The 25,354-nt window shown below is 45.3% G+C and overlaps 1 protein-coding gene across 2 annotated transcripts in view; it reads right to left on the bottom strand.

Annotated features, from left to right (window-relative positions):
* Positions 1 to 25,354, bottom strand: part of LOC135907568 (proteasome adapter and scaffold protein ECM29) — a 505,292-nt gene that overhangs the window by 69,609 nt on the left and 410,329 nt on the right. For both annotated transcript variants that reach the window (XM_065439250.1, XM_065439249.1), the window contains exons 35-37: positions 25,015 to 25,081; positions 23,066 to 23,194; positions 1,545 to 1,610 (exon numbers count right to left, since the gene is read on the bottom strand). In XM_065439250.1, the coding sequence (XP_065295322.1) occupies positions 1,545 to 1,610; positions 23,066 to 23,194; positions 25,015 to 25,081 (262 nt within the window). The remainder of the gene's footprint in view (positions 1 to 1,544; positions 1,611 to 23,065; positions 23,195 to 25,014; positions 25,082 to 25,354) is intronic.

Here is a 25,354-nt window from a genome sequence, read left to right as displayed (position 1 = left end):
GGCAAGTGAGCGAGATGGTGGTCAGGGACTCTGGATATATGGCGAACATGCGCCCGGAGTGTGTCGATATCTATATAGGTCCTTATTAGGTTGTCTCTCGCGAGGGCAATTGTTGCAACGGTTGAAGCATTTCGAGGTAGCCCCAGACATGTTCGAAGGGCTTGGCCTTGAATGCTCTGTAGGACATGGATGCTAGTTTTGTTAGCATTAGACAGCACTGGTGTGCTGCATCGCAAGTATCCTAGGAAGAGCGTCCTGTATAGTTGAAGCATAGATGCCACGGATGTGCCCCACGTTTTACCGGCAAGAAACCTTAGTATATGGGAGATAGAAGTAAGCCTCTTCTTCAAGTATGAGATGTGGGGGCTCCATGAAAGGTCTCTGTCTATAATAACGCCTAGGAATCGGTGAGTTTTTGCGTACGAAATTGGTTGGTGGTCAATAGAAATGGGGTACCAGGTCATGGGCTTGTGGGTAAAGGCGACTAAGGCGCACTTCTCGGTCGAAATGCTTAGGCCTTGCGCACGCAGGTACGATGATGTTAGAGTCACTGCTTTTTGGAGCCGTGCACGCACCTGGAGACGTGTAACTGCCGAGGCCCATATGCATACGTCGTCAGCATACATTGAGAGGTTACATACATACATGTGCGGGTACACTCTGCATGTGGCTAGGGCTGAAGGCAAGCTCCGGATCTAGCCACACACAGTCGTTCCGTGGTATTCCCCAACCCGTAGCCCGTATAATCGCAGCTACGTTGGGTTCCAACGAATAAGGTAGCCAGCAGCATCAACACTAGCAATGTTTATTGCTACAAGCAATAAATGACTCTGGCAGAAGGAAGCCCTCTTTGTAATAAGTATTACATAGCATTGCTTCATTGCTTGGCATAGTCAGGCAAATGAGGTCACTCACAGTTCGCAGCAGGGAATCCAGTCCAGCAGGTTAGAGGCCGGGCACCAGAGAGAGAGGGTCTCGCCTGGTGGCGCTTGTTTATACCTTTTTACCTTTGCAAGGGGAATGTCCTCTTCGCTCGTCAGATACCTTCCCACGTGTCGGGGGCGGGGGGGATGCGCACGTCGTGAGAGCGAAGGAGAACCTGGAGAGGGTGTAGTGCACCTCTCCCGTGTCTATGCCGGCTCTCGACACGTTCGCGACGATGTGGGGGAAGACGGGCGAGTGTACTCCCCACAAAGGTTGCCACTCCGACACGATTGCTTAAATCAAGCTCAAATAGCAGACAATGCTTGACTAGTTCTGGATTCCAGGACATATTCACAAAGTGGCGGGAACACTGGGTGTGCTGTATTGCTGTACAAGGGTACTATTCCAAACGTGACAGTGTTTGAATGCACATAAATAAATTACCTTCTTTGAAACAGGGCCGGTCTCTCAATTTTTTCACGCCACAATGAACAATGATGGTGCTGCCATTATGGCATAACAGAAAAAGCAAATGAACAAAGGAAAAAAAAAGGTGTTGCAACCAGGAGTAATGCCTTCAAAGCAGAAAGTATGAAAGAAGTGCCCACTGCACTACGCACCTGCAGTGAACTCCACCCAGATCTCGTCCCATACAGCAGACGGAGACTCGTCAGGTGCCTTGCCCTCTGCAAGGCAAGCCACACACAGTGAGACACCAAGAAGAAGGAAATTCACCCACCGTACCACTACTTTCCTTAAACGGCACCTGGATAGTGTAATGTGATGTTGTGACATTGCTGTAATGCAAGTTAATGTGACATTTCAAGACTGGCAATGAGTAGAAAATCTCACAGGGTGACAAAATTACAATTTAAAAACTGTTTGCTTCTTAACTCCCATGCAAATTTCGATGTTAAAGGCATGAATAAATAGCAAAAAAGAAAAGGGTAAAAAGGAAAAGTTGCATGAAATATCTCGTGCATTCCAGAGATCCTACGTGGGCTATGTTCATGTTATCGCTGTTGCAAAGCTTTGTGAAAACAGAGGATGCTCAGGCAGGGAGGAATAAACTTTTATTGCAGAACCAGCACTTTATGGTGGCCGGGCCTACGCCTCCCACGAAGGGACGTCGAGGGCTTGCCTCGCCGCCGCCTCGCGGGCGTGCTGGGTCGCCCAGGTTTGGTCGTCGAGGGTGGAGCTCCGCAGAGCCTCATGCAACCTCGACGAGAGAGTCGTGGTGTTAGTCTGTGCGTACTGTACTGGGCACTCCCATAGCATATGCGAAAGCGTAGCCGGGTGAATTCCACAGCACCGGCAGTTGGGGGTAGTGTAGACGTCCGGAAATATAAGGTGGAGGCGGGCGGGTGAAGGGTACGTGTTTGTTTGTAGTAGACGCAGGGTGGTAGCCTGCGCCCGGCTGAACTTTGGGTGAGGCGGGGGGAAGATTCGGCGACTCAGGTAAAAGGCCTTAACAAGATCGTTATAAGTTGTCAGACTGTCCCTGGTGTCCAACTCATCTCCAGTGACTCCGGCGCGGTTGACTAGGCCTCGCGCAATGGAGTGGGTGACCTCGTTGAGATTGGGGAGGTGTGGGTGGACAGGGCCCGCATGGGCCGGGATCCATGTTAGGGAGATGATGCTGTCTTTAGAATGTGGTGCCTGGCAGAGGATGCGAAGAGCTTGGGGACAAATACGCCCTTTGCTGAAGTTAATAACGGCTGAGCGAGAGTCACACACTATGGTGTGACAGGTGGGATCTAAAGTGGCCAGGGCGATGGCCACTTCTTCAGCCGTCTCTGCAGTGGGGGTAGTGACGCTGCAGGCATGGTGTAGGGCTCCATCACGTGTGGCAACGGCCACAAATCGTGTGCCATGGGAGTATCGGGCTGCATCAACAAATGTGACGCCAGGTACGTTGGCAAGGGCTTTTATGATAGCTCCGGCCCGAGCTTGGCGCCGGGCCCTGTTATATTCAGGGTGCATATTCAGTGAGTAATAGTGATCGGGATGCCCACTTAACTACAAGAATTTATATGCTCAGTGCCTCACAAATCAGGCACTGTGCACAAGACAGCTGTCAAAGCATATGTCAGTCAAACGCATTAAATTGTGTGCATCATGTGGAACAAGACAGAATGTGACACAGTGACTACACAACAAAAGTGCACCCTCTGGTGTGATGACGTTGGCGTTTGGGCTCAACCAAGAACTTGACCTGAACTGTGACTTCCCCGTGGAACATCGCCTAGGCAGGCACAATCACTCAACCGTTTACTGCATTACATTTTGTTGTACATACAAATCACTTATTGAAATTTCAGCCGCGCAATACCTTGCCTTAAACAAAATAAATGCAGGGACTTGTAGGTACTCTGAAAATTCAACTTCCTAAAACAATGCACCTAGTATGTGTCGAAGGATGTGCACTGAGCTCTGGAAATATTTTATTGTGATAGCAATTATATGGACACAACCAGGCCTGCTGCTGCTGCCGTGCTTCCTTATGCCAGCATTTTGACGAGTGTCGCTGGTCATCAAGTGTGATGTGTTCATGTTGGCCAGTACGTGCTGATACCATGCTTGTTAATTCAGTTAATAAGCGAATGTTTACAAGTTTATATGAACAATAAAACTACTATGCTTACTTTGTGCAGCTGTGTATTGATCTGGTATTATAACTGTTGTTTCGCTTTTCGGGCGAGACTGTCAACTTCTCATACTGCGGCAGAATGTTCGACTTATCAATAGGACACAAGTGCCTCAAGCTTGTGCCTAATACTAGGGTTGTACGAATACCGACTAGTAGATTCTGAATGTAATATTGAATTGAATTTTGAATAGCAGAAAGTTTTCCACAACAGCTAATGTTTACAAATTTTGGGCAAGAAAATATGGTGCTGCACATGCTCGGGAGTCTCCTAGCATTGCATAACAAGAATGTAGGATAAAGCTATCAGTAACTTTGTTACATAGAAATTGAGACATACAGCACGATCAACTCTTATTAAAGGGAACGCCAAATTAGTATGCCAGCCCCGATTACAGCTGAGTTCTAGCATATAAAAATCTGGAAAATATTTTTTTATCAATAGAATTTCTGTTGAATGGAATCAAGTGCTTTTTTTTCTCTATCAAACTAATGAATCAGAAACGTTCTGTTGTACTGAATACCAATGAAGTTTTCAGTTTAATAGTCGGCTTGTATTCTGCAGCAATCTTTTATGCATGGCAAAGAAAGCTTCGTTTTCCAGTTTTTCTCCAAAACGCAGAAGGGCTATCCCAACTTCACAGCATGTGGGTTATCCCAAGGCTAATCTGTGTGACCGCGCATCACATGACTTGCGTAGCCATCGTCGACAGTAAACAGCAGGAGCAATCGATGCCATTTCATTGTCAGGTTCGGCATGATTTGCCACCTGTCACAGGTTCTACTACCTGAAAGGTCATGGCAAGTTTGTGAGATGCTCCCCTATCCAACCCCTTTCTCCTCCCAACTTCATCCACATGCCATCAGCGCAATGCAATGCAACAAGGTCATAGATCATTACACTTTCTTCCCAGCCGTGCAAGTCCTAAACTAGTCTTGTGACAGGTTGTGCGAAGGCCCAAAAAAGGTCTATGTGTGTCTACAACCGGCGTCGGTAACGAGAGACTGCCCTTCCGTGTGTTGCAAAGAGGACAGCCGTGAACAACCTTGTTGCCATCCCGTGCACTGCCAGCTGCCAGTCTGCCAGCTTTCCGAAAGTCGAATAGCTGCTGCAAATAGATTTGTGTCAATTCGGCACCAAACCATAACTTTCATCGACACCTAATGATGCCCGATGGCAACGCCAGACACCGATTACTATAGGCCTAATGGCTTAGGTAGTGCGGCCGTGGCGAAAATTCGCTGCTGGCCAATGTGGTAATGGGCCGCAAGCCATTGCGAAATGCTTGCTGCTAATATGTTTATATGTATGGCTTATCATGTGATCGGTCCCGAGGTCACAAGTGTGGGTGAGATTGAAGGCTGTTGAAGTGGCGTGAAGTACATCGCTGCATATCCAACATGATTGGCATGCCTGTCAGTGGCTAATCGGTCCAATCTTTGCACTTTATGAAATACACGTTGCTTCTGTTGCTGTTCCTCCTGTCTGCAGCGTCATGTTATCTTTTCGATCAGTCCTGTGCCGAGCAAGCCTTGTACCGACAGAAGTGGTGCCATTCTGCAAATTGCGCCGCTCGGGCGTTGTATGTGTGATCCCCACATCGGGCCGATGTCAGGAAGGACTCACAGTGACTAAGTCCACAACCACGTCAGCCCACCCACAGAGCATTCAACACTCCTTTTGTGCCTAAAACAATGTGAAACTCTCGCTTGGGCGGAACTGAGTACAAGCAGCTCTGCAGAACAAGCAACAAATGTGGCAATTCGTGGATCTCTAGACCAAATATTCTAAAAATCAAATAGTAGATATTTGATATTTGTCCACTCCTACTTAACACATACATCCTGTGCAAGTTCAACAATGTCCATTGTTTTTCTTCACCTGAGGCACATCCATGAGACGGCTGCCAACTACTCCAATGACACTGTAGTGTTTCCTAATATCCATTAGCCCGCCAGGTCAGGCAAACCTCTATTTTACCCGCGCAACTTCAGAAACTATACTGATCAGTTACATGAACCACTTTAGCCAGACTTCATGAATTTTTCAACTATGGTTGAAGAATGAGGTTTTGATGCTACCATACAGAATAAACTTGCCCTTATATAACAGATCATCGAAGTACAGTTTTTTCCTGTACATTATTATGTGATGCAGAAATCTCAAATAGTCAAGATGTAGAGATATTATCGTCAAAAATATAATACCATTATCGGCTATGTGGCTGTTAACCATAGGTTACTAACTCACACTCACTCACCATAATTTTTCCAGGCCCCGCACTCACTTGCACTCACCTCCATTCACACTCACTCACTCACACTCACCTCCACTCACACTCATTAGCACTCACTCAGACTCGCACTCACCTCCACTCACCCTCGCTGGCACTCACTTGCATAGGTTGGCAGTGCGGGAGAATACTCACTCACACTCACTCACCATAATTTTTCCAAGCCCCGCACTCACCTCCACTCACACTCACTCACTCACACTCACCTCCACTCACACTCATTGGCACACACTCGCACTCACTGGCACTCACTCACACTCGCACTCACCTCCACTCACCCTCGCTGGCACTCACTTGCATAGGTTGGCAGTGCGGGAGAATACTCACTCACACTCACTCACCATAATTTTTCCAAGCCCCGCACTCACCTCCACTCACACTCACTCACTCACACTCACCTCCACTCACACTCATTGGCACACACTCGCACTCACTGGCACTCACTCACACTCGCACTCACCTCCACTCACCCTCGCTGGCACTCACTTGCATAGGTTGGCAGTGCGGGAGAATACTCACTCACACTCACTCACCATAATTTTTCCAGACCCCGCACTCACTCGCACTCACCTCCACTCACACTCACTGGCACTCACCTCCACTCACCCTCGCTGGCAATCACTTGCATAGGTTGGCAGTACGGGAGAATACTCACTCACACTCACTCACCATAATTTTTCCAAGCCCCGCACTCACCTCCACTCACACTCACTCACTCACACTCACCTCCACTCACACTCATTGGCACACACTCGCACTCACTGGCACTCACTCACACTCGCACTCACCTCCACTCACCCTCGCTGGCACTCACTTGCATAGGTTGGCAGTGCGGGAGAATACTCACTCACACTCACTCACCATAATTTTTCCAGACCCCGCACTCACTCGCACTCACCTCCACTCACACTCACTGGCACTCACTCACACTCACCCTTGCTGGCACTCACTTGCATAGGTTGGCAGTGCGGGAGAATACTCACTCACACTCACTCACCATAATTTTTCCAGGCCCCGCACTCACTCTCAGAAAGTTATAATAATAATAATAATAATAAAATAATAAAATAATAATAATAATAATAATAATAATAATAATAATAATAATAATAATAATAATAATAAAGGACCCTAATAAAGGTTTTCATCCATCCATCCATCCACACTCACCTCCATTCACACTCACTGGCATTCACTCACCTCCGCTCACACACACTGGCCCTCACTAACACTCACATTCACTGCCACTCACTCGCACTCACCTCCGCTCACACTCACTGGCACTCACTTGCATAGGTTGGCAGTGCGGGAGAATACTCACTCACACTCACTCACCATAATTTTTCCAGGCCCCGCACTCACTCTCAGAAAGTTATAATAATAATAATAATAAAATAATAATAATAATAATAATAATAATAATAATAATAATAATAATAATAATAAAGGACCCTAATAAAGGTTTTCATCCATCCATCCATCCACACTCACCTCCATTCACACTCACTGGCATTCACTCACCTCCGCTCACACACACTGGCCCTCACTAACACTCACATTCACTGCCACTCACTCGCACTCACCTCCGCTCACACTCACTGGCACTCACTTGCATAGGTTGGCAGTGCAGGAGAATACTCACTCACACTCACTCACCATAATTTTTCCAGGCCCCGCACTCACTCGCCTCCACTCACACTCGCTGGCATTCACCCACACTCACCTCTCACCTCTGCTCATACTCGCTGGCACTCACTAACACTCACCTCCGCTCACACTCACTCACACTCGCACTCACCTCCACTCACACTTAATGGCACTTCCACTCACATTCACTGGCACTCACCTCCGCTCGCACTCACTGGCACTCACTTGCACTTGGACTCACCTCCACTCACACTCACTCACCTCCGCTCACACTCACTGGCACTCAGTTGCACTTGGACTCACCTCCACTCACACTCACTCACCTCCGCTCACCCTTACTGACGCTCATGTCCACTCACATATTGGCACTTACTCAGACTTGCACTCACGTCTTTGAAATGAGTGTGCCGCCCTCTGCCTGTCACAATTCGTATGTATTCAGACCGAAGCTTCCCACTTAGCACCAATTACGTCTGGAGTGTGAGAAGGCAGTGTTTTGGGCCCAGTTTTATTTTGAATATACATAAACAATTTGTCTTCCCGATTACACGGTAACATCTGTCTATTCGCTGACGATTGTTTTTCGAACGAAATTAATTGCAATGATTATCCCCATATACAAAATTCTACCTTTTGTTGGTGTCAGGAGTGGAAGATGACTCTAAATGCCCAAACATAGGTAATGCTAACAGTAAGTAGAAAGAAACAGGTATCTGATTTTACTTACATTATTGATGACACACCTCTCACTTGTATACTTCATGGGAAATATTTAGGTATCACTTTAACACGCACTCTCCCATGGGAAACTCATGTTAACAACATAACCTCAAGTGGAAATTAATGTATATGCTGAGCGCCCAAGCGACTCATCTTTCTGAGAAAATGCCTTCGTCTGGCGCTAGCAGATACAAATCTGCTGGCCTACGAATTGCTTGTTCGACCAGTGTTGGAGTAAGTCAATGTTCTTTGATTTATGTACTCAAAAGAACTCACAAGACGGGATGCAGAGGAAGGCAATAATGTCCATTTATATTAAATACAAGTTAACGGATTCATCAACTGTATTAAAAAGAGGTGGTTTATTAACAGTGCAAAGTAAGGCAAAATTAGCACGACTAAAGTTCTTGTTTCAATTTGTTCATGGTGACAAAACAATTGACACATCCGTACAAATATTTAATCGTTCTAGGTCAACATGCCACAAGCAGTCCAGAACACCGAATGAATACACCTTTAACTCAAATTGCTTTAAATATTCATATTTCCTTAAAACTATTAGGGAATGAAATGAACTTAGTCCTTCCATTACAAACGCATTATATTTAAATAACTTCATGACTTTGAGTGGCTGCCAACTTCAACAGCGTTCGCTTGGAGCTTGCCCCTCGTTGATCATCGAGGAGGGAACGGCATGTAGACCAGACGGGTTTAACACATCGCTACGGGCAAGTGAACATCGAGCAACAGAGCACCGTAGTGTATGCCAGGGACTACAAAAGTTAGAAGCAGAGTTCTTATCTAAAGAGCATCGTGCTCTTTCTTTACATCCCGTATAGGGTTCTATCTTCACAGCACTGGAGTCTGGAACAAACAATTCCAATGCATCTTTGCAGCTTTGAAGGACGCATTGGCATTATTTGTGTACTCGTGCATGGCGTGCCATCTATTTGGTGTGTATCTGAACGAAAAAAGAAAGGTCATTGCGCAGCGTCCGCGTGTGCATAAAAATGCACCACGGGCACAGGCAAAAGCAACAACAACAACAGAAAAAAAGAACTGCGCATGCGACATGGGGGGGGGGGGGTAGGGGAAGTGGGTAGTGAGCCGGACAAGTCGCTGTAATAATTTTTTAAAATCTGCTTTGGAAAGGAGGTGCCACGCGGCTGCTGTTCTTGTTGCCATGGTGATGTAAACAACCATGTGCACCGCCCCTTTCCTAAAGTATCGCCTGCCCGAAAGGGCCATAACTGAAGGGCACCTTGGTGCTAGCATCAAAATGAGCAACTGCATTAACTTGACCAATAGGACCCATGTGGAGATTCACATGTCCATAGCACACGGCGGTCTGGAACACAAGCACGGTTTGAATAGTTATTGTTGAGTGACATAGAACCCTGCATGCCTAGAATACTGGGAGCAAACTGGGACAGTGTCCAAAGCGCCGGCTCCCGCGTGAGGCTTTTGCAGGGAACTGTTGCGTTGCACCACTGCTGTGCTGGACTCATGGGCTTTCTGCGCTCGGGAAGCAAGCGGAAAGCCAGGGGCGTCTGCTACATGCTGTAGTTTTCTTGCGTTCAATTTCTATGCAAGACACTTGGAGGTTATTTAACTTCAATGGTGCGGTATGGCATGGAACTTGCACATCTTGAAGCGTTGTCTTAGGGCTGGAGCAGCAAGGTAATGCAAAAATCATGTGTCGAACAGTATTAGCATGGCCTAGTTCTGGTGCTAGAGTTCGGATACGGTAATGTGGGAGCTGTACGTGTGTAGAAAGGTGCAAAATGAAGTCATACGCACAAGAAGATAATGAAAACAAAGTTATTCGCATGGGTAATTGGGCAAAAGGGCGATACATACAGTAATGAAAAAAAAAAGAACTCAATTATTCGCGCAATGAACTGCAGTACATAGGTGCAGTTACAGCTTCGCTCACCACTACGAGCTTTCCAGTCACGGTTGCCAGTGGTTTACAGCCATATCCAAATGTCTTCATTCCACAATTTGTTAGCTTCCACTAGTACTTTATTATACAAAGAGCACCGAAACAGAGCTTAAGGAAAACGATATACAGAGTAAGGACGGCTGTAGTGCCGTAATCATTTTAGCTTATTTCGCTTCAGAGATAGCGTGCAGCAACAAGCTTCGCCGTGCTTAGACGAAGCTTGTATTAAATGCAAACACTAGAAATAAAAGCAATGCCAGGTAAACTTTATTCCAGAAGGTCTTACACAAAAGGTGTCTCACGGAAAGAGACTTTACAGATATCCAGATAAAATTAATTGCATAGATACCAGCATTCTTGCTGAATACATTAAATAACTGCCGAATCAAAAATATGGCATGCAATGTGCGAACATAAAAATGTCATTTCAATCACTTTCGAAAATTGTTCAGGAATACAAACCTGGTCTATTTAAATAATAAATATGATCAACAAATACAGAGATCTCCTAGGTTCCATGCCTGACAAAAATATAACATGAGACAACAAATATTAATTATAAACAGGTACAGAGTGCATGTTTAGGAGTATGCTGGGGTCAGTCATGCATCGGTGTTGTTTCTTTTACAGGGATCACTGTACATCAATAAAAAAATTTTCATCCGAGGTGCTGGGATTGCTTCACCATAAAAAGTGCAATAGATGAGAACGCTTTAAACAGATTCATATAACCCAGTCTCACATACAGCAGCTCAACTTCAGATGTTTTGAAGATGCACGGTGGTTAGTGTTCGTGCGTTTCAAAGACTTCGCAAAAAATGGAGATGAGTAGTTACATAGAAAGCAATAATTTTGGCAACAAGTGAGTCCGCGCGAATGGGGCACCCAACCGCAACTTTCCGCTTTTTCCTTATGAGTTCAATAACGTCTATGCATCATGCTTTCGTGATGAAGCTCCCGAGTACTAAAACATCTTGTGAAAAGGTTCTCAAAATCTCTGATAAATCCACAGAGATAGCCACACGGGTACAGCAAGCCTACCTTAACCTGCAGCTAGACGTGTGTAGTCAGCTGCGCTCAGCTGATCAGCTGACTAAAATATTCTTTCTTGTTTAGTAGAATATTGCGACAGTGTTCACACTTTGTTTTCAGAACAATCTTCCTAATCACATAGCCGCGCTAATGTAAAAAATGAGCCTTTTATCGCTCTTTTGAGACACGCGTTCAGCATGATCCGGTTTTGCACTGGACTGGTTGCCTTCTTCCATCAGCCTTTTGATCAAGCCACATTTTCTGGCTTTGCACCACCTGCATCATCTTGAAATCATCATTGGCTCTGAACTGATGTAATGATGCAACGCCTAGCAATACGGCGGAGGTGCATAACTACGGAATGATCAAAGAGAAAAGAGAAAGTAAAGAAGCATCCGGAGTGGTGATGCCAATGTGGGGACAACATTATGTCGTATGATGGCTCAATATGAGAAGCGAGAAAAGTTAGGAGACTGGGGGTGATGATGTAATGCAGAGACAACATTACTAAGATTACGCCATATGACTAAAAAGGTGCAGGAGCTTTACTTTACGTATGATAGGTCAATGAGAAGAGAGAAAGGAGTGAGGTCTGGAAGTGATATGTCATGGAAACATCCGGTCAACCCGCCAGAAGCATTGAATCTTACATCTGCATCATCTTCATTTGTGAGGCCCCTCCTCGTTTTAGAAAACTTTCCATTTATGCAGAAATTTATTTTTTTCTACATTGAAATGAATATATAGCTACTACTGGCCCAGTCATTTATGCATTTTTATGCGAAAGCTTAACTGTTACAACAGCCTTGTTATATAATCCGCGAGTCCTCTCGTAAATCATCTACAAGTAACTTGTCTCATGCTATCATATGCAAATGGCCCGCCCATCGGATAGTTGTGAGCATAATTTATTGCCTAACCTAGGATTGTTAGGTAAACTAGCAAGCATATATTGCGCATGATGATGTTATGTGCGTTTGCATCAAATTATCACCCTTGATGCACTAGCAATTATAGGCACATAGCAACATAGTTGCTATGTGCGAACTGGTGTGTTTATGGAATAAATTGCTAAATTCACTTTCATGTTAAGATGGAAACAGTAGAGCACGGGAGACAGTCTTGTAAAGAAAATCCAACGCATGAAATAAAAGAAAGTAAATGAAAGATGCAAAACGTTAGCATGAGCAGGCCGTTTATATCTGCTTCGTTTTCCTGGTTAGGTCCGTCATCTCGTGCTTATTCTACTTTGCAGCCCGTTTGCGTTCATCATGCCACACTTAACTAAATACCTCTGCTCTCAATGAAGTGCACGCTGAATGTGTGCCTGAAACACCCCCATAAGTGCGGACCATTGCTGTGACAAGCCTGCAAGCATAGAAGAAAGTATACAAATTCCCTGTATTTAATAATAATAATAATAATAATAATAATAATAATAATAATAATAATAATAATAATAATAATAATAATAATAATAATCAGCCTATTTATGTCCACTGCAGGACGAAGGCCTCTCCCTACGATCTCCAATTACCCCTGTCCTACGCCAACCGATTCCAACTAGCACCTGCAAATTTACTAATTTCGTCGCACCACCTAGTCTTCTGCCGTCCTCTACTGCGCTTCCTTCTCTTGGTACCCATTCTGTCACCCCAATGGTCCAACAGTTATCTAATCTGCGCGTTACATGGCCTGGCCAGTGACATTTTGTCTCTCTTAATGTCTATTAGAATATTGTCTATACCCGTTTGCTCTCTGATCCAAACCACTCTCTTTCTGTCTCTTAACGTTACGCCTAACATTCTTCTTTCCATTGATCATTGCGCGGTCCTTAACTTGTTCTCAAGCTTCTTTGTCAGTCTCCAAGTATCTGCACTATATGTCAGCACCGGTAAAATGCACTCATTGTACACATTCCTTTTCAATGATAACGGTAAGCTCCCAGTCAGGAGCACACGATGTCTGCCGTATGCGATACAACCCATTTTTATTATTCTGTGAATTTCCTTCTCATGGTTGGGGTTCCCTGTGACTAGTTGACCTAAGTAAACATACTCCTTTACAGACTCTGGAGGCTGACTTGTGATCTTGAACTCTTGTTTCCTTGCCCAGTTATTTATCATTATCTTTGTCTTCTGCATATTAATCTTCAGCTCCACTCTTACACTCTCCTTGTTAAGGTCTTCAACCATTTGTTGTAACTCGTCCGCAGTGTTGCTGAATAGAACAATGTCATCAGCAAACCAAGGTTGCTGAGGTATTCACCGTCGATCCTTACTGCTAAACCTTCCTAGTTTAATAGCTTGAATACTTCTTCCAAGCATGCAGTGAATAGCATTGGAGAGATTGTGTCTCCTTGTCTGACCCCTTTCTTAATAGGTATCGTCCTACTTTTCTTGTGTAGAATTAAGGTGGCTGTGGAATCTCTGTAGATATTTTCCACAGTATTTACGTAAGCGGTCTGTACTCCTTGATTACGTAATGCCTCTATGACTGCTGGTATCTCTACTGAATCAATGCTTTTCATAATCTATGAAAGCCATATAGAGAGGCTTATTGTACTCTGTGGATTTCTTGATAATCTGATTAATGACATGGATGTGATCTATTGTAGAGTATCCTTTCCTGAAGCCAGCTTGCTCCTTTGGTTGACTAAAGTCTAATGTTGCCCTTATTCTATTGGAGATTATTTTGGTAAATATTTTATATAGTATTAGGAGCAAGCTAATAGGCCAATAATTTTTTAGTTCTTTAGCGTCGCCCTTTTTATGGATTAGTACAATGTTTGCATTCTTCCAGTTCCCTGTATTTACCGCACACACAAAATGCGTTCTCTGTGCGGCGAGCGGCTGCAGTATTATCTTGCAGTTACGTAGTATATTACAGGAGCTTAATTATCGCAATGTTGGCTAACAGCAACCAACTATCAAGCGCATAGCAGACGCCCACCGCTTTGGCGCAGCTTCCACAGTGGAGGAAGCCCGCAGATGCTAGCGGGTGCAGCAAAGCAGCACGGCGGCGTGGTAGTTCTCCGGAAAAGCTTTGCCCTCCCAGTATTCTAGGTCACCCTAGCCCGGTTTGGTCCAATCAGGAACGCAAGTGCAAGTTCGGACCATAAATGGGCATAACCATCTGATATGCGCACCTGCAAGCACCCGGTGCCAACTTGTCGCATCGGCAGACGGGGAGAAGGGGGTGAGCATCTGAAGGAAGAGTAGGCGCCACTGGTACACACATGTAGGCACGCACGCACTCAGCTCGCATGACTTCCAATGGTCGTGTCTTGGTGACTCGTCGACGCCTCCCTAAAGCCGAGCAGCCTTAGCTTCCCATGCCTGATTTTGAATGTCTCCTCACTTTGCCCTCGTACTAACAGTTGCAACACAAGTGAAGCGTAACATTAGCTATGCTGGAAATTAAGGTACTTGCTGAGCAGTTTTCGTGATTTTTTTTAAAACCTGTATCGGGATTTTAGTTGAATAATTTGATTGCATCATTGCACATGCTGTTCATATTTTTCGTGATTTCCATTTTTTACTCATACCAAATGGGCGGCTACTAATAATTTCATGTATTAATTCTGCTAGTGTTGTAGCGTTTTCTATCATATAATTTACTTGATTGTGCTTCTTTTCTGCTTATATGTATGCCCTCCCTGCAACGACCTCGTGTGAGATCGGCAGTATTACTAAAGAAACAAATAAAGGCTACGTGACTTCCGTTCGCTTGCTTGAGCACGTTCAATCTGCGCTCTTTTTTGCTGCAGGAAAGGAAATATTTTTCACCCTTGGGCCGCCTAACAACGAGGATTCAGCGGAAAAGCCAATAAATGCCATGCCACAATAAATGCCAAGAACACGACAAAAATGTATAAACTACAGTGATGTGGTACGCGCAAATTTTACAGTGCTGGAGAAAGTGACCCGACTTCAAAACATTTCCAACTAGCAGCAGACAGCTAACGCAACGTGACAAAAGAAAAGCAAAATGAAGAAACACAGATATTCTGCTGAAATGCACTAAAATAACTTGCTTTGAGCAGGTTAATAGCGCTCTCTCATTGTTTCTCAAGTATTACACAATATAAGATATGGTGAAAACACATGCGCAAACAGCAGAACTTATTATCTAATGTCTCAACTCGCATAACTCTATGGAAGCTGCTCCCTGCCTCCAGAGCAAGTGCCAAAACCACAGGTCAGCAGTGTGAGAGGATACTCTCTCACACTCACTAACCATAATTTTTTAAAGGCCCCGCACTCATTCACGTTCGCGCACACCTCGACTCACATTCACAAGCACTCACTCACCTCCACTCACTCGCAAGCACTCACTACGTTCACACTCACACTCAAAGACATGCGGTGTAATTGCTTGAATGTGGACAGCTCACTTATCCGAATATCGAATATTTAATATTCCAGTTTTAGAATATTCAATTTTTCGTATATCAGTAGCTTCGGTAATGACCAGGCCATAGTCGGTGTCTTGAGGCACGCAGCATTCCATGGCACGCTACCTTTATTGGTACAGTAAAACCTCGTTAAACCGTACCCGCTTAAACAGCAGTTTCGTTTCAATGTAGTAAAGTCAAATCCCTGACTCAGCAGCCATTAAACATAATGTGTTTTGTATCAGCATAAACCGTACCAGCTTATTGCGTACGTATCAGTTAACACGTAGTGTTTACACGTTTCGTTGCGCAAACACACTGGGTGTCGTCTCCATCGGGTAGGCTGGCAGAACAACAAGCCTCAGAGATCAGAACAACGACCTCCAAGAGCCCTGTGCATTTGCGCGTGAAGCCACAACATCAACCTAACTTCGTCGCAGTGCCAGAGAGCGTTGTGGCATCACCCAAATAAGGACTCGCGGCATGCCGAAGCTCGGATAAAAAAGCCGCCAGGTGCTCGGCATAGAAGAAAAATTAAACATTGTTAATGCTATCGAACGTGACATGGGTTTACTGCTGACTACAGTGTGTGGCATATGGAATGCGAAGAAGTTGCTCAGCAACACTGCTGTGACTGCGAAGAGACGTTGACTACGAGGTTAGACTTTTTGCCATCGTTGCCTATGTTGTTGCCGAAGTGTCGCCTAGCGACAGTGATAAGGATGACACGGAAAGTGACAGTACAGGCGATTCAGGCCCAACAGTGGCAGAAGCTGCGCATTACGTCAGCCTCATGAATGCCATCATCGTGACGAGAACAGCACCCTGCAATAAAAGGTGCCCCGCGACTTGTGCAACGCTACTGCGCCTGTGTACGGAGAATATACAACACCAACGAGAAATCTGCCGTGCGAGTGTTTGCCGAAAAGAGGGGGCTGGCTGAAAAGCTGGCTTGCAGCTTCGGTAAGTTTGAGGCTGCTGTTGTCTCTGCTAGGCCGCTGCGGCATCGAACAAAAATAACACGTTTGTCACGCAAAGTAAATAAATACTAATTATTTTTTTCCCCTTTCATTGCACGAGTTCTGTTTTTGACAGGTAAGTGGGCGATTTCATGCTATTTCGGTTAAGCAGTACTCCCGTTTAGTACGTACTTTTTTAGAGTTCCAGCCAACTATGGTTTAATGAGGTTTCACTAAAAAGCTTCGACTGGACTGACCGAAATGATTTGGAGCTCTTTACCCACAGGTGAGCACACAGAGCTTGGCAAGCATGGTCGTGGTAGTTGCCGGCTGGTAGACCGTGGACCTGAAACTTGCTTCAACGGCTCTCAATGTGACTCATAGCGTGATCTCGTGACCAACTGCTGATGAGCATGACGGTTTGCTGGCCGTTATCACATCGGCTGGTAGGGAATTTTCATCACGGCCACACCAACTCCACCCTGTCTAGCCTTTTAGGCCTAATCAAAGCTGTGTCTTCGGGTGTCGGCAACTAAAGTTACGATTACCGAACCAACGCACATTTATTCACAGCGGTTACAACCCTCAGAAAGCTGACAAATCTCCCTGTCAACGAAAGTGAGCGGACAGAATGACAGTTGCATGTTCACGGCCACCATCTTTGTGAAATACCAGACAGTGGCCCCTAGTTCCGAACGCCCTTTGTAGGCCCACAACCATAGAGTTTCTAAATAAATACCCTAGAGGGAAATGTGGCGCTAGTGTCTATGGGCGCTCTCATGAGTGTTGCCTCAACCTACATGGGAATGATGGGAAGTACAGGCTTCGAATTGACTTCGATCTTTAGACTAGTGGCATTTGCTTGTGGCGCAGTGAACGAAGCTATACTAAAATCTTATCACATAAAATCTAATTTTATTTCTGAAGTATCTTATATGATGTACAACACGCTACATAAACTTTGTATGACTTTGAGAGTGAAGCACGGTTTACTATGGTTTATCAACAGGTTACACCAGGGTATGCATTCGTGTGCAATTCTGTTCCTGATTTAGTGCCAGAGAATAATTATTTATTTATGCTTACAACAACAATAACAAGCGTGCACCTACTTATATAGAAATACTCATCAAGTATTTATCGAAACAAAAATGTTCTTTTGTGAGAAAGTGTTGCGCCTTGAGAGGAACGCTACAAGAGTCGTCTGCTATGACGCCTACTCGCTGCAAACGTGAGACTTTTCTTGCAGACGACAGGCACTTGCGAACTCTCTTGCTCTTTCAAAAGGCTGCGTCTACTGCCACGATTGCTGAACATCTTCAAGTACTTTTAAGCATATTTGCTGCAGTGCCAGCTAGGACGCTTGTGGCCTCCTACAAGCATGCTTCATTATATTTTATATTGGTCACGTACCGCTTCCGAAGTGTTATGGCATGGCTTTGCACTTATCCATTTTACGACACTAGACTACAGCCAGGAAGCAGCAATCTTTGGTATCATAAGTAAGTTTGTGTTCTCAAAGTCCTAAAACATACGTTTCAATGAGTACATAAACGAGCAATGCATAATGAAGCCCTCAATAAAATTTCATTGTCAAGCCAGTAGAAGTACAACTGTCTATGTCTTGTATCAGTAGTACCTTCTTTTTCCTATTCTGAAGTTTCATAAAGCACGTAATGCTACAGTGCCAACCTAACATACTTAACAAACCAAGGTTCGGATGGTCAAAACATGTTCTTTCAACGTTTACGATGCCGTCGCTTTCTCGTTAGGGCTTCGACTCCACACCACGACACAAACATTGTCCCAGCCGCTGGCCCAGCGCACTATCGCTACTTCAAGCAATAAAACAAAGGCAGAGAGCTTTGCATTGCACTGTCCCACTGCAGGTTATAGAAATTGCTCTTGGAGCAAAAACTAAAACTGCCAAAAAATGCTTGTAGACTAGTTCACCAGTCAGCAGAATGCCAATCCGTAGCCTGTACTTCCCATCATTCCCATGATGGTTGAACAATCGCAGCACCAGATTTCCCTCTAGTTATACTAATATGAAACTCTATGCCGACAACAGTCTCTTTTTATAGCTTTGGATGACTCGTCACAAGGCTAGCTTTGGATCTGCTTGGCAGGGTTGAAAATATCATGTGACTGCATGCTAAGCCCCGGCTGCTGACACATTAACATAGACGGGAAATGGACGCAGATGAAAAAGGGGGGGAGGCACGAATTCACTTGCCCTGGGCTTCACAATTTGAGAGCCCTTTACTGTCGGTGCTGATGCCCACGCAGAGCAGTGCTGAGTGATGTGATGCACATTCGACACTTTTTTCTGTCAAGCAGGTTGACCTCATCAAAAGCCGACGACAGCTCACAGAAACCACTTGCCATAAAGATGAAAAAGACCAGCTGTTTTTGGGGAGCACACACACCCCTCTTTCCCCGCAGTGTCGTGGTCACGTCGAGAGCCGGCGTAGACACGGGAGCGGTGTACTACGCCCTCTCCCGGTTCTCCCTCGCTCTCAAGAGGCGCTCACCTATCCTCTCCAACTTGCAGGAAGGTATCTGACGGGCAAGGAGGACATTCCCCTCACAAAGATAAAAAGGTATAAAACAGCGCCACCGGGGGGAGACTCTCTCTGACGCCGTACCCATAACCTGCCGAACTGGAGTACCTGCCACAACCTGTGAGTGACCTCGTTTGCCTGACTATCGCGGGCAACGAGGCCAGCCTATTATTGCTCATTACAGAGAGGACTGCCCGCTGCCAGTGTTCTTTATTGCTTGTAGCAATAAACGCTGTTACAGTTGATGCTGCTGGTTACCTTATTCGTTAGAACCCAACGTAGCCACGATTCCCATGCTACGGGTTGGGGAGTACCACTGAGAGACCGCGTGGGGCTAGATCAGGAGCTCGCCTTCAGCCCTAGCCACAAGCAGAGTGGAACCCCCACATGTTTTCTGGAAGAAAACATGAAGGCCATACAATATTGCCCACTACACTATTAAAATGAAAAGACTATTGGTACTTAGGGCAAATTCGCTATTTCTTCAGCTTCAGAGAGAAAGAAGCACTTAATCCTATTTGACAGACATTCTTTCGAGACTTTCATATACAAACTGCGTTGTTATCAGCACTGGCATACTAAATCAGTGCTCTCTTTAATAAGAGTAGAGCATATATTACACATCTCAGTTCATAGGTACCAAAGTTACAGACAGCTAGCAAGATTTTTGTTAAATAAGTAATGTGGTTAGCCTCTTGACCATGTGCAACACTGTGCTCTTTACAAAAAATTTGGAAGCACAAAATTTTGGGTTAAATTTTCTGATATTCAATAGTTGGCTTTCTTTTCTCGATTTGATATTTGATTCGAAAATTATTATTTGGCATTTGCACACCTTTACCAAGATCTTGGGAATCCCACCTACCAGTGGTGGCAGTGAGCCGAACTTTATTTGAGCTGCCTCGGTGATGCAGGAGTGTCACAGTTGTTTTAAGGGGGGTCGCGGCCCTTGTAAACCGAAAAATCGTGAAAAAGTCGATTTTTGAAAAACCATACTTTCGGGTTGTATGTCTCATAAACTACCTGTTTTGTAATTATCAGCACCTAATTCAACTGCAAACTACAAGAAAAATGCTACTTTTGAGGCCACCGTGGCCCACATGACATGCGCAAATGCCGATATGAAGACAAACTTAGCGCATGCGCCATTCCTTGCCCATGCAGCCTGCACGTGCCATCTTCATGTAATTTTGACCGTGAATTCTTTGTCTGTTTGAATGTTTTGCCACCTTGGAAAATGGCGTTGGCAGTGCAGTTGAGACGCTACTGGCGTTTTTCCACGATGCGATGCGGAGCGCTGACTGGCCGGAGCAGCGCATTAAAATCCTGCAGGCTAAAGTGCGCCTGCCATTGGCTGCTGCGCGAGCAGTGATGGCGGCTGCTCCCTTCGATGCTGCGCCCGCCGCGCTCGCCTCGTTGTTGCCCCTTGGTCCGTCTGCCTCGACTGACGTCTGCTTGCAAGCTGTTCATCGCCTTGCGCTAGCTATCTTTTAGATTATTTTCTCAGCTTTTCTTTTCCCGCTAGTTCTGTGGCCTTCATCTTCATTGCTGCATGCGATGCCGGAAACGAAGCCTAAGACAGTGCAGATGTTCAGTGCATGGAAGCACAATATGCGGCTTGTACAAGCATCAAACTTCCGATCTTCCGCTGTGAGTGCCGACTGCGTAGATGCTTGCAGCGGTGAAACTGTGCTGTCGGCTGTCGCCAGTCGAGAATCCGACACAGTAAGTGTGCCTGGAGCCTCAAGCGCTAATTCTAATAAAAACATGTGTTCAGCTTTCAAGGCCTGTTTTCTCAGAGTGGATTTTTTCGCTAGTAGTGGTGCTGAGGAAGGCGATATCTCAAGAACCACTCTTCAGATTTATGTGCTGTTTTTTTTTTTATTCTGTTCCTGAATGACTTTGCCAGGGTGTAACAAGCTTCTTTTTTTGAAAGCTGGTGCAGGTAACTATAATAAGCAATTAATTTTCGATGAATGTAGTCATTACTGGCTACATCAAATTCAAAGTTGTGTTAAAATTTTTTTGAAGGCGAAATTGAAGAACAAGCTTTGTAGCCCCATAGGATATCTGTCAAGGGATCATCACAGTGAATTTCAGCTTCCTACGGTGTCCTGGAATTTCTTCAGGATCTTCCTCAGGCATGTACATGAACCACCTAGTGAAGCCTCAATAACTACATCATCATACACATCATCATAAAACTTGCAATTCCGCATAGTTTGGTGCTGTGAACGTACCCTGAAAGTTTCATCCGGATATCTTTAAAAATAAAAAGTATCCGGCACAGCCTCCCCCCTTAAGGCTGAATCGTTGGACAACTAGTTGTTTTTACACAGTAACTTTTGATGTGTGTGTTTCGTGACTGTCGTAAACGCCGTATGCTTACAGTCAAACCCCGTTACAACGAACACCACATTAACGAACATTTCAGATTAACGAACTTTTAGGAAATCCCGTGCCGACTGCTTATAGTTTCAATGTAAAAATATTTCACTACTACGAACTTCAGAATAACGAACATTTCAGAATAACGATCGTTATTTAATTTCTGTGTCATCTTAACAACACCTCAGTACTACGAACTCATATCCCGAAATGCGAGGATTCTTAGATTTCAGTGTATCCGTCACGGCAGTCGGAGCTCTAAGCTAGCAGATGACGCAGCGCGAAGAGCGGGCGCCTTGCAACTTGCTTCCCGCAAAAACCTGAGATGGCGCGGAAGGAGAAAGATGCGGGCGGAGACTTTTTTTTCCTTCTCCGTTGTGGAGGCAACGACGCACCAGGTTTTGTGAGTGGAGAAGCGGGGAGCATGGGCTCGTAAAACCTGAGACGGTGCGGCAGAAGGAAAAAAAAAAGTAGTAATTAACGCTGAAGTGGGCCTTTTTTTTTTTTTCTGTTGCGGAGGTGACGACGCATCACGTTTTTCTTGCTTGTTTTCTCAGTTGTTCGCGTGCTGTCACCCGTATCAGGCCTGTCCATCTTGTTTTTCTTCTGGTTATATTATTGTGTTAGAAGTGCGTGCCGGCGTTTGCGTTGCCATGAGCTCAACGACTCTAACCACGGCGAAGAAGCGAAAGCAGTTTTCTTTGAGCGAGAGAGTAGAGATTCTTCGCGAGATAGGAGACGGGAGGAAACAATCCGTCGTGGCTAAAGAACGTGGAGTGGCGCGGTCGACGATCGCCACGATTCTCAAAGATAAGGAGAAAATCTTTAAGCACCAGCAAGAATCTTGCTGCACGTTACGGCAGCACCCGAAGATCGCGGCGAGTCCGTGTCGGCCACAGATGCGTTGGACTGCTTGCGAAAACTCCGCATATTTATAGCCGAAAGCGGCACAGCGACCGAAGGCGTGCATAAGAATGTGGACGGTCTGGAATCGTTCGTGCGGCTGAGTCTGTGCTGCATCCGTCAGAAGACGATCAGGGACTATTTCAAATAAATGTGCCTTGTCTGACGATCACGTGTGCATTGTGTGAGAAACGTGTTCAAGGAGGTACCGTTTCAAAGGTAGGACGTTTGCGTTACTGAAATGCTATTGTTATGGCTAATTTTTGGGCTTTCACTTTAACGACCTTTCAGAATAACGAACATTTTCCCGCGGTCCCCTGAAGTTCGTTGTACCGAGATTTCACTGTATTTATGTTTTATTTCAACACGTTCAGCAAAATGTCGTTTCATTGGAAGAAAACATTTTGTCCCCGTAACAAAGCCCCGATAAGGTCGGGCCGAGCTGGGCCCGCACCTCTTTTGCACCTGGCCAGGTCAGGCAAGCTTGTCATACTTTAGTGCCGGGCTTCAGCGGGCTTTTGCCGCAAGTGGAGGGCTGGGCCCAGGCTTAGAAATGTGGCACAGCTCTACATTAAAGTGCCCTTGACGATGCGTTGCGGCAAGCAGAGTGGAGACGCAATGTCATCTGACAAAGCGGGCATCTCACCTGGAGGTGTGGCATGCTTGGCGAAGAAGGCAAGCGGCAGGGCACCAGCCGCATGCGCTCGCAACCGATCGGGTGCATGACGCGCCACTGCCTGCATGGTGTACGCACACGCCCACTGCACTGCTTCGTCTGCAGAGACCAAAGGAATGAGCCACATGAGGACCACTGGTGCTGCGCAGTACAAGGTGTGACCAGCATCGACCCCTGCAAATTCAGGCTTAGCAAGCTGCACGGCTGCATGTGCTGCTTCATGTGTGCACTCAGCCACCAAAGAAAACAAAGTACCGCAGCATGAAACACAGTACAGTGCACTTCCATTAATTCAACTTTGATTGGACTGACAAGACTGATAAAATTAACCAGTGGTTCGAATTAAACCAGAAGCAGAAAAAAACACCGACACACATCACTGGATCATTTGGCAATATTTGCCCGATTCTAACATGCCCATGAATTGAACACACGGCCACTTCCTGTGCATTCAAAGTATAATACTAACGTAAGAATGACAGAGCTTCTAAACAAATGAGAAATTGAATGAGTACCCGATCGCTTAGCGACAAAAATGTATAGCATGCCTCCGATGATGGCAATAACAAAAAGCAAAACCAGCAAACCTTACCTTTGCAGAATGGACATTTATTTGCTTAATGTCCACCACCACCACTCTCAGACCGAACTCTATGAAGAACCATCACAGTTGACGTGACCTGTTGCCACCAAACTTTTCAACAAGGTCCTAAATTAGAGACTCAAAGCAGCACCTCGTGTTCTAAACGAGAATTGAATCTCGCACCATCTTGTGATGGCAATGGCGATTACCCTGGTTAGGCTGGCCGTGACCGTAGGCTTTTACGAACACGCTTTTGGTTTCATGTCTCATTGCGCTGTGAAGGTCATTTCCTGCCCAATTTTCTTGGAAAACAAAAATGTGCATTAGGATTGGGTAAATACCATAACCATTCACTGCAAGCAATGGTTATTGCTTGAAAATCTTCTTAGGGCTGGCCGAAAATAGGCATTTGACAGGAGATGACATGTGTTCGATGATTTCGATTCCCTCAAGCTCCGCCTGTACAGACGCGGCTACTAAAAAGGGGTCGCTATGCTATAGGAGTCACCATAAGGTGCATGCAGACCGGTCACGTTTGAATTATCCTAGAAAGACCAATTTTAGGATAGAAATGATGAAAGTTTGGGTCAATTTAATTGTATGGGCGCTGGCTGGAACCTTTGGTTGGGATCGAATTATCCAAAATATGAAAATACCTGGAGTCAAACTAACCGAACTCTTTCCTGCGCAAGTTCACGGAAGGGCAGGTTTAGTTAGCTCTGGTACACATCACATGATACACACACCCAGTCCCTGGTGGGATGGGAAGTAAAATCCTCTGCATGAAGGGCGAATGCACACAGGTGCTGCTACCACGCCACTGCGGGAGTGAAGGCATCCTGTGGCGACAAGGCTTTGGATGCAGGCTACAGTCAGAGTGCCTCTGGTCGTTGTCACCAGAGCACATTTAATCGGTAAAATGGCAAAAAGTGCACTAAAGCATGTCGACTTGCACTGTGCTTCACATTATTGGTAATGCAGATAATCGTCTATTCCTCTTCTCATAATGTAATGCAAGACTCGAATCAAATAATTTTAATTACACTGAGGTGTTATGTGCCAAAACCACAATCTGATTATGAGGCAGGCTGTAGTATGGGATTCCGGATTAATTTTGACCCCCTAGGCTCATTTAAATTACACCTAAATATATGTGCATGGCATTTTTGCATTTTGTTTCGGTCAAAATGCGTCATTACGGCTGAGATTGAACTTGCAACCTCAAGTGGAACAGCGCAATGTCATAGCCACTGACCTGCTGTGACGAGTTGTTGAAGCAATTTTAAATTTTACTTTCAGCTGTGCGCCACATGCCTGCACCAGAGAGTGTACCCACCATCTCCCTCCATGTACCACATCTGCAGCTTGGTGAACAGCCGGTCCACATCGCTCTCCTTGGCCACCTGCAAGAACACACTAGGTCATTCTTTTCGTTTAAAAGAAACAAGTGCAAATACGGGTCACCGACTTCACTCCTATGCGCTTTTAAAAGTCACACATCCCAAGTGGTGAAAGTAAAACATTCCTATCCACCACTGCCATAAGAAAATACAGCTGACACTCGTTACACCAAAAATCATTTGGTTGCAATACCTAACAAAATTCTTAAATTAAATATGATGTTCCATTCGCCACAGTGGCTCATTGGTACAGTAGAATCTCGGTGATATGATCAT

The sequence above is a fragment of the Dermacentor albipictus genome, chromosome 1 (assembly GCF_038994185.2).
Source record: "Dermacentor albipictus isolate Rhodes 1998 colony chromosome 1, USDA_Dalb.pri_finalv2, whole genome shotgun sequence".
Lineage (NCBI taxonomy): Eukaryota > Metazoa > Arthropoda > Arachnida > Ixodida > Ixodidae > Dermacentor > Dermacentor albipictus.
This window is presented reverse-complemented; position numbering and strand designations above follow the sequence as displayed.